Source organism: Acartia tonsa, chromosome 6, assembly GCF_053477335.1.
Source record: "Acartia tonsa isolate MP-2025a chromosome 6, ASM5347733v1, whole genome shotgun sequence".
In the NCBI taxonomy this organism is placed as follows: domain Eukaryota; kingdom Metazoa; phylum Arthropoda; class Copepoda; order Calanoida; family Acartiidae; genus Acartia; species Acartia tonsa.
In genome coordinates this window covers 44,697,953-44,719,025 of record NC_137265.1, presented here as the reverse complement: position 1 = coordinate 44,719,025, position 21,073 = coordinate 44,697,953, and the positions used below count along the sequence as shown (strand labels likewise).

Below are 21,073 nucleotides of genomic sequence, written 5' to 3'. Positions count from 1 at the left end.
CTGGGAAGGTTTATAATGTTTTGGAGAAGGGTACCACCACCCTCCCAAGATAAATTAACCCTAGAAAAAAATAATCCCTCGCCATGATTTATTTTATCTTGTTAAAAATACAATTGAAAGTTGGTCGAATTCCCCCCAGTCTCCAGTGCCCCTAGAGGCTTCTAGGGGAGTAACAGGTAGAAAAATATTAGGATGTCATTGTAAATTTTAGCTAGTGGCCAAATATATATTTTAAATTAACTATCAATTACATTTACTTCATTTAGCAAAGGATAGTTTATTCTAAGTTGCATTTATAAACAATAGAATAGCCTGTAGTACTAAGACAAACCTCTGCAGGGGCAAGTGGTTTAGAATCAGCTACAAGGTGGACCATAGTTTGAGTAGATTTACAATGTAACCACCGTATTGTGTACTATCTATATGTTTTAAGCATATGGTTTGGTATACATATCATGGCATCAAGTTTTTTTGTACAATTTTTAAGGAAAATCGCCTGGGAAAAAGTCTTTTCTCTTTGATGTTGTACTCATTTCTTAGTTATTTTTCTGTAAGCAGAAACCTTGTCTTTAGTTAGTAACTAACTACAAGAAAAGAGGGGATATTGGAAGTTAAACTATACTTGCTTATAAACACGTTAGTTGGATTATCTACTTTTTAACCGATGATTTTAATCTTCAGAAGTATTAGTTAAATCTAAATGAATTAAATAATAGCTTATTTTCATAGTTTTTTTTGGAAAACAAAATACCCTTTATATTAAAGTAAAACAATAGAGGAGGAAGGGGTTAGATAACTGTAAATCCCCACCCCTTGGACCCTGTCGACTTTCTATTGAATATCAGCCAATAGAGTCAGAAATATTAACACGGCCAAGTCGCTACAAAAGAGCAAAAAGCAATTTGCTAGCAGACGGAAAGGTCCCCATCACTAGATATAGGTAGTTATCTGGATTGTATATACTTAAAAATTTATTTCCTGTGAAAATACAAATACTCTAGGACACATGGACTAAATACGAACATAGAAATGCATCGCTATAAAAATTAAATTGAGTCACGAAGTAAATATGTTCACATTGGACAGAGACTCTATATATAACTTACTGAAGCTTTTTTTATGAAAAATTACGTCATAATGGCCTTCCATTGGTCAATAAAAATGTCCGCCATTGGTAATTTAGTCTGTGTATTGGCCTATCATTGGTCATTGGTTATTTGTATTGTATGACGTTATTTTTTTAATGCCTAGCTGTTTTTGGTATGGTAATGAGTTATTGTATTTTAAAAACAAAGCATTACCCCTAACTCTAACTTTTAATGTGACGCACATGATATTGCAAAAATGGATTTCCCTTTTTTTAGACCCGTGTTTGATGATGTTGTTGTTTATAACTCTTAAGAGAGAGAGAGAGAGGGGGGGGGGGGACAATAGGCTGTCTATTACACTAGTTCCCAAAGTTTTATAATAAAGTTTGAGGACTTATACTGAATTTTGGTTGATTGGTTTATTACATTAAGTTTTTATACCTTTTTTAACTACTAATTTTAATCTACAAACGGGGCAATTTTGTGTGTCATCATTGGGATGTACATTAATTTATCGGCCGTTGTCGTATCCCAACATTTTGTATTTGTTCTTAAGGATAACTATCTCAATCCTGATAAAAAGAAATGTTTAATATTTTGATTTGAGTTTCAGTTTATTTATGTTTCAGGCCACTGACGTTTGTTTTCTTTAAATCTAGGACATGGGTGGGTATGTCACCAAAGGAAAATATTTTGCCTCCACCTTTATTTACCTATCATAAAAAAAGCTTTTTTGTCTGTAGTAAAAGATCTCGCTAACCAATGAACCGATATGGTTCTCCTTTACAGTGAAGACTTGTATAGGTCTAGGGAAGTTTTTTTTACTATTTAGGGGAGGGTATCTTCACCCTCACAATAAAAGCTGGCCTATTCCATATTTTAAAACATTCCACTTCGTAACTTAAGTGCACCTAGAGGCTTCTAATTACTTTAAAAATTTACTTATTTCAGACCATAGATTAAAAGAGATTATAAACTAAAAGAAAACTTTAATCCATAAAAATGTTTCTCTAAACTGAGATGGACGAAGGGGTTGAATATCAGGTAATAAAGCACAGCTTCTCAATAATATAATCATCCTTGAGTAAAAAGGTATAACTTGAATGAAAGTTCTTAAAAAAACAAGTATGACAACATCCATAAAATCAAAGACTTGAAAAGGAAGGACAAACGATCATTAACTAATGCAAAGTGTCACAACTTATCAGAAATGTCTAAGTTTAAACAAAATTTTAAGTAAATTTGTTACATAATTGTTATATATAGGATACTATTTGAAGGACATTTATAGAGTTGCTACACTTTCGAAATCATACCTAATCATTATTGGAATCACCATGCAAAGTTTGAAATTGATTAGACAATTCTAACATGTCGAAATTAACGAAAAGAACTAACCTTTATGGACGGACGGATGGACCGACCCCAATAATAGAAAAGCTTCGCTTTGAAAATTAATTTTAAATAGGTTTGCCTATGAGTAAATTAGATTGTAACTGACTCTTTTATTATAAACTAGCGGCTACGCCCCTAGAGGCCTCTAGTGGTACTTTGAATGTCTTTTTTATTTAAAATATCTAATTAGAGAAATAATTGGTTTATGTTTCGTTCAAGTCTCTTTTTTGAGAGAAGTATTTTTTTCTAGGGGCGATATCTCTTGGTAGGGTGGTGGTACCCTCCCCCAAAATAGTTATAAACCTTCATGGGACCCATGAGAAGCAACCCTGTAAAGGAGAACCCGATCGGTTAAGCAGTAAGCGAGATCCTTCGCTACAAACAAACAGACAGACATCGTTTTACTTTTTATTATAGATATGATAGTCCTTATTTACCATTAAAGACACTTTGACTTTAGAATGGCTTTTGATAACAAAATAATCTTAAGGAATTTAAGACGATCAATTGATGAATATCCCCAATTATGATTAGCAAATATATCTCTTCTAAAAATTAAAATAATTGGTACCCAAAGTGCGTGTTCGTAAAACTTTGGGTACCATAAGAATTACAGTTTAATGACTTTCCTCTCTACCTTCTAAAAGTTTTAATTTTTTTTTCAATATGTTTATGGTCTTTATTTTAATTTGTTGGTTCAATAAATTGAGTGTTTCAACAATGCAAATACTAATTCTAATCTACATGTGGAATAATTTTGTGTGTCATGTAGTTAATTTTATCGGCCATTGTGTTATCCCTGTAGATATATGAAAGTTTGATATGAATATGTCCTGATTAAGTTTGGATCTCACGAAACTTTGTAATCTTATCATAACAAGGATGACACAATCCATATTGAAATTATTTTATAGCTTTTCCATTCAAATAAAATTGGTAATTTATAAGAAGCTTTGCTTAAGTTTTTTTTTATGTACATGAAAGTTGGAACATACATTTATAAGGAACGTATAATCAGAAAGGAAGGGGACAAGTCTTTTAATAACGTTTTCTTGTTCGTTGGCTTAACAACTTTGGGGACTTCTTTTAATGCATTTTGATTGGTTGATTCATTAAGTTGTGGGTCCAAACGTTTCAACCAATAATTGTAAAATCATTTGAGGTGTACATCAATTAATTGGCTATTGTCTTGTCCCCCTCAAGTCCCTAAGGAATCCTCTAGCAACGAATAAGACAACGAACTTGCTTTAGTAATAAATACATCAAGTTATAATTATAGAGTAGACTTTTTCTTACTACTTATATATTAGGATACAAGGATGTACAAATTGAAATTAATTTAATCGTACATCTAAGAAAAGGCACTTATTTTTTAAATAAATTAAAAAAAAAACGTTAAAAGGTTTTAAAAGGTATCTTTATTTAAATTCGTTGCCCCCTACTTTTTGCCTCTCAAAATGATTATTATTAAAACAAAACTTATGGTGTTAAAGTTATCAATCAAAAAACTATTTTTTTTTAAATTTTGGAATGTTTTATCTTGTATTACACTATCCCTTGTATCTATCTATCGTTCTATTCATCACGAAAGTCTCTCCTAATCCTTTTCAGAATAATGGAATTTTTCATAAATAGATTTATCAAAATCTTTACAATATAAAACATAAAAAAAACATTGTAAAAATATCGTTTTTTTATTGGAAATTTTAGATAACCTTATGGTGTATTAGGTAAATAAGAAATAATTAATTAATAAAAAAAAATGTCTTTTTAAATTCGTAAATATGCTAGTCGAAACTTTTTATAGTGCCTATAAAATATGACGCAATACTGGCCAGCCATTGGTCAACCAATATATATACTGGCCAGCCATTGGTCAATCAAAATATATACTGGCCAGCCATTGGTCAATCAATATATATACTGGCCTACCATTGGTAATTTAGTGTGTGTATCGGCCTGTCATTGGTCATATTTGTATTGTATGACGTCATTTTTATGTAAAAAAGGATTAGTTTGTTTGAAAACTAAGTTTATTAAAGTCATCCAAAGTTGTGGCTTAGTTTAATAGAAAATTAAAAGCCATACGCACAATCAATATCAGCTTGCAAAGAAGCTTTGCTTATACAAAGCCAGGATGACATTGTCAACATCTGTAAAAGTGATGCTTAATAAATCAGACAACAGGCAGTTATGGTAATGATTACAGAGTTACTATGCTTTCTAAATTGTACCCAACCGTTACAGGAATAATCATGCAAAGTTTGAAATATATAAGATGATTCTAAAAAGTCTTAATTAACGATCACAACTATCCCTTACGGACGTAAAATGTAGAAAAGCTTTGCTTTTAATTATATGCAAAAGTATGCATATCTATAAAAGTTTCTTCAAAGTATGCTAAAAATATGTGAAATATAATTTTATAAAAAATAGTTCGATAAAATCACGTAAATTTTTTTCAAAAATTACCTGACTTAATAAAAACAATATTTTTGTACAACATGATCCGATTTATCTAAAATTATGACAGTTTCATATCAGGGATCTAAAGGGATAAGACAATGTCCTATAAATTGATGTACATCCCCAAGGATGAATTACAAAACTACACCTTCTGTAGATTACAATTTGTGGTTGATCGTTGGGAAACTCAACTTAATGAATCAACAAATCAAAGTTCAATAAAAGTCCCCAAAATTGTTAAGACAACGACTATTAAAACATTATTATAATACTTTGGGGACTAGTGTAATAAAAAGCCCATTGTCCCCTCCCTCCCTGGTTTCATATCTATATTGGAATCATGGACAGGGGGCTTTATCATGAAATTTAAACCGCGTCATATATTTTAAACCATTCTGTACATAATGATAAATTTAAAGTTTTGGAAATGTCTTGGCACCAAAACAGTTGTAACTTTTATAACATGCTATTAGATCTCCTTTAAAAGGCTTGATGTCTATTGGCTGTATTTTTTGCATCTACCTAAATCCAGATTTATGATTCTTCACACGATCTAACATTATAAAACAAAGACTATTACCCCTATTAGCAGCTAAGGTGTTTGGTATCATTACAAATGACCAATGACAGGCCAGTATTCATTTTACCATTGGCCAATTATAATTAATACTGGCCTATCACTGGGTATTTGTTTTGTATAATGTCATTTATTAATAGACACTATAAGCTGCTCATAAAGTTAGAATTTCTATAAAAAAAATAATATAACAAGGACTATTACGTCTATAAGCAGCGAAGTTGTTTGCAATAATACGGGGCGGGGATGGGATAGTGAAGGGAATAGAAGAGGAGGAATATAAAAGGGAAGGGGAATAGAAGGGGAGGATAAGACAAGGGAAATTAAGAGAAGGGAATCGGGCCAGGACATTATTACAGACAGACAGACAGAAGGACAGACATTACCACTTATAGAGTATCTCCTCTACTAACAAACATAATAAAAGAAAACCCAATCCTATCCAAAAATAGAATGACCCTCCCTTTCCCTGAGATAGATAGATAGATAGATAGAATTAAGAATTTTTCATAATTATCCCTTCTCATTTCCTGATGGTAACTTGGGATGGACACAAGGTGGAGATTTAGTTACTGTGAATCATTTTATAGTGCCTTTAAAAAATGACGTCATACAATACAAATGATAAATGACAGGCCAATACAGAGACTAAATTACCAGTATACATTTTAATTGACCAATGGTGAGCCAGTATGACGTTATTTTTAATAGGCACTATAAAAAGCTATAGTTACTGTGCTTGTCATATCTTAACATATGATTACTTTCCTCTAAGGACGATTTTTTGTGCCAAAACAGTTGGCATTATAGCGATATGCAAGTTAGGTTAAAAGTGGTCGCATATGATAATTTTGATATGGTTTAAAGTAAATGAGTTTTAAGACACTATTTACTTCGACTATAATTGGTTTGAGAATTATACACATTCCCTGGACCTATAAGAAGCTTCATTCCAAAGGAAACCCCTATCAGTTAGCGAGATCCTTTGCTACAGATATACAGATTGACATTCTGTTTTATATAAAGGATTGTGATTTTTGAGAAGTTAAAAGTGGTTATTTAGAAATATATTTAATTATTTTTTTTTTGGGGGGGGGGGGGGGAGCCATCCCTTCATTTTTAATTTTAGTTAAAAAAAAAAAAATAGTTATAAACCTTCCCGGGACGTATGAGAAGCTACCCAGTTAAGGTGAACTCGATCGGTTCAGCGGTTAGCGAGATCCTTTGGTACAGACACACGACACACACACACACAAACACACAAACATCATGTTACTTTAGTATAAGGATTATATTGTATTATCATTGTACTTTAATTTACACTGGTACACATAGTTTGATATCCACGTAATCTTATTCGTAGACTTGAAAACTTTCGATACTTTTCTTGAATTTTAATTGGTTAGTAACAAACTAGTAGTGTCAAAACTTTTCAACAATTAATATCAATCTGAAAAAGGGGTAATTTTGTTTAACAATATTGAGAATATAAATCAATTTATCATCCATTGCACACTGGTCTGGAGGGGTCAACGATTCAATTTTTCCTACCCATCAATTTAGACAAAAGTTGACCTGCCAGCCTTCAAAGACATCCTGGGCCACCTTTATTTAAATATCAACCCATGTTGATAATATGTTTTTTGAAATAATTTGGGGCCAAAGCTGCAGAACCCTAAAATCTAAGAAGGTATTGTTGACATTGATAAATTGGCTATACTTGCTTAAATGTGATAAAATCAAATATCCGCATGTTGGAAATTGTCCAACTAAAATAAGTCCTATATAAGTTCAAAAATTATTTATAACACAAAAAATGGTACAAAATGCAAAAATGTGTTTTTTTTCTCAGTTTTTAAGATAAGGGTAAGTTTGGCAAAATTTTCTTAGTGAGTATTCTCCGAGTTTCGCGCATGTTTATTAAAGAGAATTTGTTGGTATTGTAATTAGCTTCATATTTTACGATATATATGGCATCCGATTATGTTCGTTTTGTGCATTATAAAGAAAAATAATATACGTGTCGTAAAACATACATATATTAATTCAATCTTCTGCCTACACAATCTAGCTTAGCCAATCTCGCCTCTGATTGGTCGAAACAAAGGTCCTTGTCTCTTATTGGTCAAAGCCAAAATACTGAGTTCTCATTGGACAATTAAGAAAAATCTCTTGCTTCTGATTGGTCGAAACTATGTGTTCGTGTGTCTGCGTTCGTGTGTGTGCGTTCGCGTGTATGTTCGTCTGCTTCTATTTAAACATAAACACATTTTTTGGGCTTTAATAATTTTAAATATTTCATTAATTAAAAATTACAATTTGCAAGACTTTAAAGTATCAAATAAATTCTTTTTTAAAAGTATGTCTTAATAATATAATATATATATATATATATTTATATAAATGGGTTAAAACTATAAATAAAGGCGAAAATTTGAAATTCAGCTGGTGCAAAACCAGTTTATTTTACAAAAATTTTTACTTCACATGAAATTTAGCTAATGCAATCCCCTATAAAAACGTATTTCAGTGTCGCCTTGATTGTGTCACCTCCTTCCCCCCCTAAATGTCCAATAAAACCACGAGAACGGCAAAATCAGACTTTAAAGGTCATTTTAAAGGTCTTTGACCTTCGAGGTCATATATTTTTTTTCTCATAAATGGACTCCCTGACCCCTAAAACCCCCAATTTGCCGTATTGGGCATCGAAATCGGCCAAAAAACGGCTAAAAACGAATTGTTGACCCAAATCTCCGTTTTCGGACCAGTGTGCATTGTCTTATCCCATAAGATTTCTGATAATGATGAAGGATTAATCAGGGATCTAAAGGGATAAGACATTGGCCGATAAATTGATGAACATACCAAATGATGATACAGAATAATACCCCTTCAAGTGATTGAAAATAGTTGTTTAAACGTCTGAACACTCAACTTAGTGAAACAACCAATCAGATTTCACTTAAGTCTCCAAAGTTGTTAAACTAACGAATAAGAAAACGTTAATATAAAACTTTGGGAACTAGTGTAATAAACAGCCCATTGTCCCCTCTCTTTCTCACTGAAGATTAATAATAATCAACTCTTATTTAGGTTGAAATAGTTGTAACAGAATTAGAAGAAGAAGACGATATTTCATCTCAACCTTTGTCTCCATATCAAGTTATATCTGAGGTAAGAGGGCAATAGAGTTTAATCATAAAACATTCTAGCTCCCAATATTAGGTAAACTTTTTAGTGATTGTTTTTCTTTAATGGTGGTGTGTTTTTTTGCCTGTTAGCATTGACCTTAAGATTTCAAACTTCGTTTGATGCTTCCTGTAACATTTCTGTAAGGTTTAGAAAGCGTAGCAATTCCAAATTAATCTTTATCAGAAATCTTTAAAAATAGTTTGTGATACATTTTTGAATAATTCTAATATGACTTCTAAATAATTCTGAACATTAAATGCTCTTTTTCTCTATATTTGTTAATGTTCGTTTGTCTGACCGTCTTGATTTGTCGAACTAAGCGTTTATGTTTGTTGTCATCCTTGTTTTATTTTAGATTTCAAGCCCCAGTACTCATTCAGCAAGATCAGAATTCGACTTCAAAGGTAAACATCTCCCATAATCCTATTATATAAAGTAGTAAGGTTTGTTTGTATGAAGATTAAGATCTTAGGTACTACTCAACCAAATGGATTTTCTACTTTTAGTACGCATTACATAGGTCGTGTGATGGCTTTAGGTTATTTTATTTTCAGACTTAATTCTTGAAAAGGTTTTATGCTATCTTAAAGGCCCCAACTTGCCCCTTCAAATACAAAGTCTCTAGATGCTAAGGGAGTATCCGATAGTATTAAATTATTGGATACGTTTCTTTGCTTTAAAGGATCACTCCAATTCTTTTTGTTTAATTTTAGATATTTTTTTATCAAATTGTAATAAGCATAAACTTCTACTATTTTTTTAGTGGTGAACGGCAATTCAGTACAAAGAGGTATCAAGAAGGATCCTCTTAAGGCCCATAACCGGTTTCACTACAATTGTTGTACTGGCAGTACAAATACTACTCCTTCTAAAGTAAAGGTAGATAGATAAGTAAATAAATAGATAGATAGATAGGTAGGTATGTAAACAGGTAGGTAAGAAGGTAGATAGATAGGTAGGTAGATAGATAGATAGGTAGGTAGGAGGTAGGTGTGTTGGTTGGTAGGTTTGTATATAGATAGGTAAGTAGATAGATAGATATAAAGATAGATAGATAGGTAGGTAGGTAGATAGGTTGGGTTATAGGTCGGTAGATAAATAGGTAGATATATAGGTAGGTAGATAGATAGATAGGTAGGTAGATAGATAGATAGATATATAGATAGGTAGGTAGATAGATAGATAGGTAGGTAGGTAGATAGATAGGTAGGTAGTTTTGGTAGATAGATAAGTTATGTACATAGGTTATACGGTTGTAGGTAGGTTGGTTTGTTGAAGGCTGTTAGGTTAGTAGGTAGATTGGTAGATACATAGATAGATGGATGGATAGATAGATAGATAGATAAGTAGGTAAGTAGGTAGATAGGGAGAGATTTAGGAAGGTAGGTAGTATATAGATAGGTAGGTATAGAGGTAGATAGGTAAGTAGATAGATAAATAGATATAGAGATAGATAAATAGATAGATAGATTTTATTTATATTCCTATTTAGGCCCTGAGCCAACAAAACGCTGTAAAAATGCGAGCCAAACACAATAGACCAATCAACAACGGAGATAAACCTCAAGAGATTCAAAAACCTACAAAAGGTAAATTTTAAGAATGCCTCTATTTATTTTGTATTGTTTTTTTGTGTATTTCTAAAAAGCTAAAGCAGAAAAGCTAGCCTTTATTGACGGAAATTAAATTTAAAATAAATTAAGAAAAATTGAAATAGTATGACAAAGTTTTTCTTTCTTGTCATTTCTAATGAAATTAAATGGTAAACCGACAAATCCCCTAAAAGGACAAACCTACTAAAGGACATACATCCTAAGAACAAAGAAAAACGTACTAGGATTTTTTTAGAAATTATGAAATAATAAAAAAAATCTTCCAAAATTTGAGGACAAAAACCGTTAACTGTAAAACAATTTAACAATCAAATCCAGTATGGCTATAATACACACGGACCTAATTCAAAATTTGTGACCTTTGACCTTTAGTTGGTTTATCCCTTAAGGAGGTTTGTCGGTCAACCATTTAATCAAAATTTTATATAGGAACAACAAAAATGAGAGATAGAGGGCAATCCTTGTCTAGTAATGATCTGAGGAAAAATGGAAGTAAGTAGATAGATAGATAGAGCTTTAAGTTGAGTTCCTATTGAATTGCACAGTCTTTGATTAACGTCTTTAGTTGTGACAGTGAATTAGGGTGGATTCGAACCTATACCTACCCAACAAAGCGCAGTTGCATAATAGATAATAGAATGACGTCATGTTTACCTAATATAAAAATAAATGCGGAAGCTAGTAATAGTGTCTCCAAAAAAAGTCGACAAATTTTAACGTTTTGCCGAATAATCCTATTGACGTCCGAATAATAATTCGGCCAAGCAATGTAACATTTGTCCATTTTTATAGAGACACTATTTCTAGTTTCTAAAATGTGGTAGGAATTCTATTTCTCGTATTCATTCGAATCCGGTGGATAGGAACCGGTTCTCATCCATACGAAAAAACTATGTCTAGCATCGTATTATATCCAGCTTTCTACGAATATAAAAATGTACTATCATAAGATTAAAACCAGTTTTTATAGCCCGTGCCTTCGACACCTCAGGGCTAAAAAACTGGTTTTAATCTTATAATTGTACATTCTATATCCGCGGAAAGCCGTTTATAATACGATGCGAGAAATAACTATTAAATAAATATGAAGTTTTGTTGTCGAATGCTTTTCTTTAGTCAAACCGCTCTTAAATCAATATTATTACACGTAGTAACATATTATTGATTTATTAATTGTCTAAAGATGAAAATAATTTTTAAAAGCAAAACTTTTCTATAATTAGGGTCGATCCGTCCGTCCGTACGTACGTCCGTCACAAACGGATAGCTTTTTTTCGTTAATTTAGGCATGTTAGAATTGTCCTATCGATTTCAAACTTTGCATGGTGATTCCTTAATCCTTTAGTAGTTAGGTATGATTTAAAAAGCGTAGCAACTCTATAATCATAACAAGAATGTCTGTACGTCCATTTTAAAGATGTTGATTTTTTTACTTTTTTAACAACAAATATTTATGTGATCTAATCATCCGATTGATCTGATTTTTGGTATGTTGATTCCTGGGACAACAAATTGTAATGTTATAGGCAAAGCAATTCTATAATCAAGTCAGTGGCGTGCGAAGCACTTTGTCTAGGGGGGGGGGGGGCATTTTGAAGATTTTGTAAAATTTTGCCCCCCCCTAAATAAAAGTGCCCCGGGGGGGCACTTTGCTTTAGGGGGGGGGCATTTAAATTATATATACTAATTTTAAATAAGGGCGTTTTAAGGGGTGGGATTATTTGATTATGGGCCTTCTATTCCTTATCCCTTCTTTCCCATCCCTATTTTATTTATATCCCCCATCTCTTCCCCCCCTTCTCTTCTCCCCCATCCCTCTTTCCCCATCCCCCAAAAAACATGTCTTTTTGTAAGGGTATGTACACAAAAAAAATGATAAAATTATCCTGAAAATAATATGACATCATATATAGTTATTCATTTAGACAGACATACATTGTTGAGAAAAGGGCTTATATAAATATCAACGCTGTTCCTTTTTTATATAAAATAAATTTTTGATTAAATATTTGTTGTTTAAACATGTTTTTATAGAAATAAAAACAAAATAAACAATCTGATAAAAAGCAGAAACCATTTGGAAGGGCACGAAGCGCAAATTTTTTTCTTCAAATATGCAGGGAGGGAGGGGTTTTTGGGCTATTTATTACACTAGTCCCCAATATTTCATATAAAATTTTCTTATTCGTTGGCTCAACAACTTTGGGGACTTTAATGGAATTTTGATTGGTTGGTTAATTAAGTCGAGTTTCCATACATTTCATCCACTAATTGTAATCTATATAAGGGGTAATTTTGTGTATCATCATTGGGGATGTACAAAATTTCTTTGGTAAAAAGTTTATATTATACAAAATAAAATACTTCCTATTACCTAGTTATGTGCAGTGATTCTAACCTAATTTCTACACTAATTAAAAAAATTGTTAAGGTTAAATGAATATTAACTGTCTGTTTGGCGCGAAGCGCCAAAATTTTTTTTTTGTTGAGTATTTCTTGTTCTTTTTTTTTGGAAACTGGGATAGTTTTGCTTTTTGTAGGGTAGGGGGCATTTTTCAACATTTAGGGGGGGCAGGGGGGGGCAGGGGGGGGGCTTTTTGGTCGCTAGGGGGGGGGGGGGCGATTGCCCCAAATGCCCCCTTCGGTTCGCACGCCACTGAATCAAGTCCTAAAATGTAAGTATGTCCATAAACATTATCCTGTATCAAGCAGTTTTTCAACAAATTTACTTACAATTTTGCTCCGATTCTTATACATTCATATTCTGATTATTCAGTTCTGACACTAAATAAGTGTTAACGTCCGTTTGTCCTATCGTTTCAGTGCTTCGCGTTTATGGATGTTGTCGTCCTTGTTTTTATTAAAGAGAATATAAAAACAAGAACTATTACGTAGATACACAAAAAGAGAAAGAATAAGAGAGAAAGAGTTTAAGAGTATGGAAAGCCAGAAGGATAGTCAAACTCAAGCGATTATACAGTAGCTTTGCTAATAAACAAGGATGACAACATCCCTAAAAGCGAAACACTGAAACGGTAGGACAAGCGGACATTAACACCTATATAGTGTTAGAACTGAATAATTAGAATATAAATGTATAAGAGTCGAAGCAAAATTGTAAGTAAATTTGTTGAAAAACTGCTTAATACAAGATAATGTATATGAACATACTTACATTTTAAGGACTTGATTATAGAGTTGCTTCGCTTATAATACTTTGTTGTCCCAGGAATCAACATACCAAAAATCAGATCAATCGGATGATTAGATCATATTAAACTTGTTGATAAAAAAAGTTTAAAAAATCAACGTGTTTAAAATGGACGTACGGACATTCTTGTAATGGTTATAGAGTTGCTACGCTTTCTAAAGCGTACCTAACTACTAGATGAATCACCTTGCAAAGTTTGAAATCGATAGGACAATTCTAACATGCCTAAATTAACGGGAAAAAGCTATCCGTTTGTGACGGACGTACGGACGGACCGACCCTAATTATAGAAAAGCTTCGCTTTTAAAAATATAATATGTAGGTAGACTGTCTAATAGTTTTCTATCGCATCGTATAATAAACACCTTTCTTCAGATAATAAATGAAAAATTATACATGAAGTACATAAAATTAAAACCAGTTTTGTTAAACCCGAGGGGGCAATGGCCCGGGCCAACAAACCTAGTATAAATTCTTTGATTTTTATTTCAATATTCGTGAAAAATTGTCTGTAAATGATATATATACACGTGAACAATATACAATATCTCTATATCTAATTAAATGTTTTGCAAAAGATAGAATTATTTATAGAAATCAAATATAATCATAAATTGATATAATTATATTTGTTATACTAATATAGATAATTTTGTTAATGACTGGGGTTTTTCCTAATCATATTGATAAACAAAGACAATTACGTACATAAGTAATGGAATAGTAAAAAACAATAAAGATTAGACTATAAAAGTTTTAAAGATTTTTAATCAATATAATAGATTTGAAATCTGCATAAAATTTTAAGGATTTTTTATAAAATTCGTTTTTTATATAATTCTTTATTTAAAGGCGCAAATACAAATTAAGTTAAATAATTTTGAGATCTGTGATTGGTGGATTGAAAACTATCTGCGCTCTGATTGGAGAAGCTTAAGTATCGCACATCATTCAACCAATTAGAGCGTAGGTAGTTTCCAATCCAGCTATCCTATTGGTCAAAATTTATTAACTTAAATCGTATTTGCGCCTTTAAATAAAGAATTATATAAAAAACGAATTTTATAAAAAATCTTTAAAATTTTATGCAGATTTCAAATCTATTATATTGATTAAAAATCTTTAAAACTTTTATAGTCTAATAAAGATATCAGATAATCTAGAATCATCTATAATACAAAGTAGAATGATGTCTGTCCATCTGTCTGTCTGTCTGTCTGTCCGTCTGTCTGTCCGTCTGTCTGTCCGTCTGTCTGTCCGTCTGTCCGTCTGTCCGTCTGTCTGTCTGTCCGTCTGTCTGTCTGTCCGTCTGTCTGTCTGTCCGTCTCTCTGTCCGTCTTTCATTCCGTCTGTCTGTTCGTCTGTCTGTCCGTCTGTCCGTCCGTCTGTCTGTCCATCTGTCTGTCCGTCTGTCTGTCTGTCCGTCTGTCTGTCCGTCTGTCTTTCCGTCTGTCTCTCCGTCTGTTTGTCCGTCTGTTTGTCCGTCTGTTTGTCCGTCTGTCTGTCCGTCTGTCCGTCCGTCCGTCCGTCCGTCCGTCCCTTAAGAACCACTGAACCGATTGGATTCTGCTCTTCAGGGAATATACCTACCGGTCCTGTGATGGTTTTATGCTTTTTCTTGGGGGGGGGACACCCTAAACCCCCCAAAAAACAATAAAATAACCCCTCCAATTTTTTTTTAAAAGGCTGGGGGCGAATCTGCTAGTACCTCCATAGAGTAGTAAGCAGTTCAGCAGTGGCAGAACACCGTAATAGTGTCTGACTGATTATGACGTAACAAAAAAAAATTAGCCAATGAGAGGCCGTTATTGACTTAAAGTAAAATTTAATTTGGCCTCTCATTGGCTATTTTTTTTTGTTACGTCATAATCAGTCAGACACTATTACTGTGTTCGCAGTGGCATAAAGAGTTATGCCAAAGGATGGTGTTGGAATCTAAGGGGGTAAAAAAGATTGAAAGTAGGCCTTCTAATTTCAATTTTAAGGGGGGGGGGGAGGGGAGGGGTGGGTGATGTTGCCCCCCCCCTTTCCGCACACTTATGGTTGTGGTTATGTCTCTGACTCTCTATGTCCACTAAGATCTCTTAAACTGCATGGTAGTATTAGTATTGTTGCAGGGCTGGGTTTATGTTGTTTATGTGGTTAAAATTTATCCACACTCCTCAAGAAAACTTGATTTACTAACATTTAATTTTTTATTAAAAAAATTTGTTTGATGGAGGGGTTGGGGGTTGGTAAAGCTACTAGTTATAGTAAAAATACATTATCTGACGTCATTAGGTAACATACAACTCATGCATATTTGGTTCGGTTGGGCTGACGTTATGTTGGACGTACACACTTAATTTCAAAGTAGTTACAATGTTGATAAGCAGCATTACTCATCTCAATTAGATTAAAGAGAACTTTGGCTGACGTCATGCTGATATAAATTTAATTTAATACATTATAATCAGATTATATACACACAAACATTTTAAGGGCTTAATCCCACTCCTCATCCCCCCTATCCCAATATTTCTACCTAACTTTCCTTTCTATAATATTCAATAATATATTTTTTCTCAGTATCTCTCTCTCTCTATTTCTCTCTCTCTCTCTCTCTCTCTCTCTCTCTCTCTCTCTCTCTCTCTCTCTCTCTCTCTCTCTCTCTCTCTCATTCTCTTTAATATAAACCATCTACATCACTGGTTCTAAATAATCATAGATATATTGAATATGGATACGGTGTATAAAAATGTGTCATTTTTGCACGCGGCATTAGCGCAAATGGTACAGTACTCTAGTTTAATGGAACCCCACTACTAGAGACTTAGAAATTGTAAGAGTAAAGAGGAAAGCCTTTGCCAAAAAAAAAGGCAAAGTTGTTGAGGTATCCAGAACATGGTTATGCAATCAAAAAGTTGATTGTCAAAGTTTTAGGTGTGTTGCCTAAATTCTTGTATTTAAATAATTATTAAATTTTCTTACAATAATAAACTTTTCAAATTTTGCAGGCTTTCTACAAAACATGTATGTTTTTACATTAGTTTGTTTAATTATATTCTATTCAGAAAGGCAAATTTTATCTTTCGGCTCCTGTGAAGGAATTATATTTTTTTCAGATTTAGATAATTATAAAGAAAAAATTGTTTTCCTGGAATTTTTATGCAAAAAATTCAAAAGTAAGGATAATTAACATGCAATTTTCTATTTCTTTTTAATATTAGCAAATTTTTTCATTTTTTTCAATAATTTCTAACGTCAAATCTACAGATTTAACTTAGAAAGTTGCATAGAGCCATGTTAAAGAAATAATCTGCCTGTTAAATGGTGGCTGGCATGTAGATTGGTTATTCAAATTCAGTGTTTATAGATGCATAGATCTAAAGAAAATATTTAAATGTAACATTTTTGAGACACATCTCAATCTTTCCCGATTTTGTATAATTTTTTGAGGAACACGACTCCAGTGACGTCATATTTTTCTTTCCCAAAAAAGGGAAGGGGGGAAGAAAATCTCTTCAAAAGAGATGGGGAAAACCCTCTTTTCTCCCATCTCTTTTTTTCTTCCCCCCTTCCCTTTTTCGGGAAAGAAAAATATGATGTCACTGGAGTCGTGTTCCTCAAAAAATTATACTAAATCGGGAAAGATTGGGTTGTGTCCATATTTGATACAAAAGGTACAAAATGTCAAGTTTTTTGAGTAAATAAGTAAATTTTAAGTGAGAAAATATGAATGTGGGATACATATATAAAACTTTATTTAAAGAGTTCAACCAAACAATACCTCTCTATATTTTTCTGTTTGTTGTTATTTTGAGTGCGTCACACAAACTGATGCTGCATATCATTACCACACAAATGTCGTCTTTTTCAGGATTTATGGAAATAACAGTAAACCTACCTTTACAGACACCCCCTATTAAATCAAAATCAAGGGAGGCATATGAGTATAACAGACAAGTGAGGTTTTATTTTACCGACAAATGGGTGTAAGGAGGTGCGGCCTTGAGGAGTGTTGATATAAATTGCTAAAAAACATATCTTTTGGTAGGGGAATATACACAAAAAATATATACTGAATATCATATGATACGCTTACATAATTACAAAGCTTTAAAAAATGTGACTTTTTTACTTGACCTCCTCTTTAGCTCAGTGGTATACAGAGGGGCTCTAATGAGGTGTGTTCGTCCAAATTAATATGTCAGGGGGTGAATACACCCTCTTCTGCGCTAACTTCTTCATATACATAAAAAATTGGAAAACTATCCATTTAGTTCTTAAATCCAATTGTTATTAACCACACATGAACTAATACACCAAGAGTAATTGTTATGGCTGTTCCTGTTAAAATTAATTACATTACAACAGAACAGTTACAGTTGTTTCATGTCTAAAATTCTTCTGTAATTGTGAGTTGAAATTTATTTTGAAACCAATTTTTTTTAGTGAGAGCAATATTAAATATTGGAGACTAAATATGGGAGAGAAAAAAAGAGTAGGATAGATAGATACACAGAGAGGGAGATAGAAAGATATTCAGAGAGGGAGAGGGAGGAAGATAAATCAAGTGGGGCGGGGCAATGAGAGAATATTTAATAATAACAAAATATAGAATATTTTAGTTTAAATTTAGAGAGTAAATCATTAAGGTTACTCTTCTAAACAAAATTCAGTGATTTTCAAAAAAAAATAAGTCAAAGGACTGTTGTTTTAAATTATTTATGTTATCTAAAACTAGAAATTATAAGTTTTATGAAAACTTTTAGTTTTCTATTTAGATGTCTTTCATTTCAAGAAGGTAAAAAAGTTGCAAGATAGTCAGGGATACAGGGGATAGGACATTGAATGATAAAAATCTTTAGAATTCAAATAAGAATGTAGTTCAGCCACCAAAGAGTTCAGGGGAAGACCTATCCCCGAATCGATAATTAAATTAGAGTAAAACACTAGAGGGGGAAGGGGTTAAATAAATGTATGTTCCCATCCCAAGAACCTTGTAACGACTCTTAATTGGGTCTTTGAAAAACAACCAATAGTTTCTAGAATATTTACATAGCCATAAGCATCAAACAATTTGCTAGCAGATGAAAAAGGTTCTTGAAAAGGGGGGGGGGGGAGGTAGTTATCTGTTTATACATCTATACTATAGATCTGTTGGAGGAATGAGAAACTGTCCCAATTTTGTATAACTTTAGCGGAACAAGTTCCAATTACGTCATATTTTTCTTTCCCGAAAAAGAGAAGGGGAAAAGAAAAAAAGGGAAGGGGGGAAGAAAAAAGAGATGGGAGAAAAGGGGGTTTTCCCCATCTCTTTTGAAGAGATTTTCTTCCCCCCCTCCCTTTTTCGGGAAAGAAAAATATGACGTAATTGGAACTTGTTCCGCTAAAGTTATACAAAATTGGGACAGTTTCTCATTCCTCATCTGTTGGTTTTAAAAACGTGGTTTTACTTAATGTCGGCCTGTCCTTACGTCCGTAACGGATTGCTTTAATAAAATTGTCCTCTTGGAACTTTACAAGATTATTCTTGATACTGTTTGGTATAATTTTATACGCAAAAAGTGTGTACGTCCAATTTAGACAAGTTGCTTTTTTAGATTTTTAATATAACATTTTTTTCGTTTAATTTGCTCGTATTTCCAAAGAATGTTTCTTTGATATTTAAAGCGCAATCACTCACTATGATCACCAAAATTGGATTTTTCGTTGGAATTTTTGAGTTTTTATGGGTGTTGTCATCCTTGCTTTCAGTGAAATTAAGTATTGAAAAAAGTAAGAAAAATATCACGTAGTTTTTCAGTAGATTTCCCAAAAGAAAAATTGAATGTAATCATATATTATTTATGATTGGGGAATAAATATATAAACTAGCCTAAAACCTGAACGAAAGAGTGACAGGATGCTTGCAGTAAAGATTCACCACATAATATCAAGCTATATAAAGCTCATTATAGTGCCTTTAAAAAAATGACGCCATACAATACAAATGACCAATGATAGGCCAATACACAGACTAAATTACCAATAGCAGGCTAGTATTTATTTTTAATGACCAATGGCAGGCCATTATGACGTCATGTATATACGCATTATAAAAATCTTCTATCTATATTTAGAGCCCCAGGTAGAGAGTAGAAACAGAAGAAATATGGAAACTGGTAAATATATCTTTTGGGTTCTATCTATTGAGCACAACCCCCCCCCCCCCTTCCTTCCTCACAACATTTTGGAAATAAATTGAATATATAAGGGAGGTTAATTTTTTTTCTATGTCTGACTTTTGTATGTCTGAGAGGCTATCCAGTACCTAATATAACCTAACCTAACCTTACATAAAGTTATAAATAAAAATGAAAATCTAACCCACATCCCCTCTTATTCTCAAATCATTTTAGAATGAAGGGGGGAGGATAGGTTGATGTCCTTGATTATGTAGCTTTAAGGAAATTGCCATTATTTATACTTTCATAAAAATTGACATTCCTAGATATTAAGTAACAACTGATAGATTTGCCTCTCTTTTTTTTTAATTTGTCATAAGTAATACTAGCTGAACAGCCAACCATTTTATTGCACGACCTTTGCTTTGAAGTATGAATTGAACAAACAAAAAGTACTGGCTTTCCCCTTACTATTTCTACTGCATAATTTACAAAGCAGCTGTACTATTTTAAAATCTTTAGTTATGACGCGGTTTGGGCCGAGACTCGTTCCAATCACCTCCCCTACAACTATCCGATGCGCTCATTTACGGCCGGGTATTATATGTTTCAAATACTTATTGTCTGGTCTTCTTTGACATAAGAAAGCGAAGCTACTTTAAAATTAACCCAAGTTAGACTGTCGGTCAATCTGTATATGTTTCGTTCATCTACATGTCTAAAACCACAAAAAAAAATTTTATCTGACCAAAATACAGTATATCTATATCTATAAATATTTTTTCAAACATTTGACATATTTCTTTGGTCCTAATCCTCCTTGTTATTCAGATGAGTTGACCCTATCGCCAGAGGAGTTTAGCAGCCTGTTAGCCCGTCAGCCTGGTCTCCTGCAGGGTTTCATAGAGTCCCAACCTGAGGGTCTAGCCGCTGCACTCAACTCGTGTTCTACAGGAATCAATCTTGAATTTGTTTCTTCTTATCAGTATTGAATTCCTCTACACTAAGCTATAAAAATTGGAAAGAGTTTTAATGATTTGAAATCTGCATAAAATTTTAAGGATTTTTTATAAAATTCGTTTTTGTATATAATTCATCATTTAAAAGCGCAAATCCAATTTAAGTTAATAAATTTTGACCAATAGGATAGGTGGATTGGAAACTACCTGCGCTCTAATTGGTTGAATGATGTACGTCACTTAAGCTTCTTCAATCAGGGCGCAGATAATTTTCAATCCACCAATCACAGATGTCAAAATTATTTAACTTAATTTGTATTTGCGCTTATAGATATATTTATATATTAATAGCTTACTCTACACCTCGAAAAATTAATAGACTTAAAATTTCAATGGTTTATGTCTCCTAAATAGCATCAGATA

The 21,073-nt window shown here is 32.7% G+C and overlaps 1 protein-coding gene across 1 annotated transcript; it reads left to right on the top strand.

Moving 5' to 3' along the window:
- Window positions 1-2,037: 2,037 nt before the first annotated feature.
- Window positions 2,038-20,683, top strand: LOC145323125 (uncharacterized). The gene is made up of 8 exons (XM_080165513.1): window positions 2,038-2,132; window positions 8,620-8,700; window positions 9,074-9,122; window positions 9,482-9,597; window positions 10,211-10,307; window positions 10,761-10,823; window positions 19,647-19,688; window positions 20,523-20,683. The coding sequence occupies exons 1-8, from the start codon at window positions 2,109-2,111 to the stop codon at window positions 20,681-20,683; spliced, it is 633 nt and encodes a 210-aa protein (XP_080021639.1). The 5' UTR covers window positions 2,038-2,108.
- The last annotated feature ends 390 nt before the right edge of the window (window positions 20,684-21,073 follow it).

Excerpts from the sequence above, each read along its gene's own strand:
- LOC145323125 (XM_080165513.1), top strand. The coding sequence starts at position 2,109 with ATGGACGAAGGGGTTGAATATCAG. Across the intron at positions 8,701-9,073 it reads CATATCAAGTTATATCTGAG|ATTTCAAGCCCCAGTACTCA; the intron begins GTAAGAGGGCAA and ends GTTTTATTTTAG. Across the intron at positions 9,598-10,210 it reads CTACTCCTTCTAAAGTAAAG|GCCCTGAGCCAACAAAACGC; the intron begins GTAGATAGATAA and ends ATTCCTATTTAG.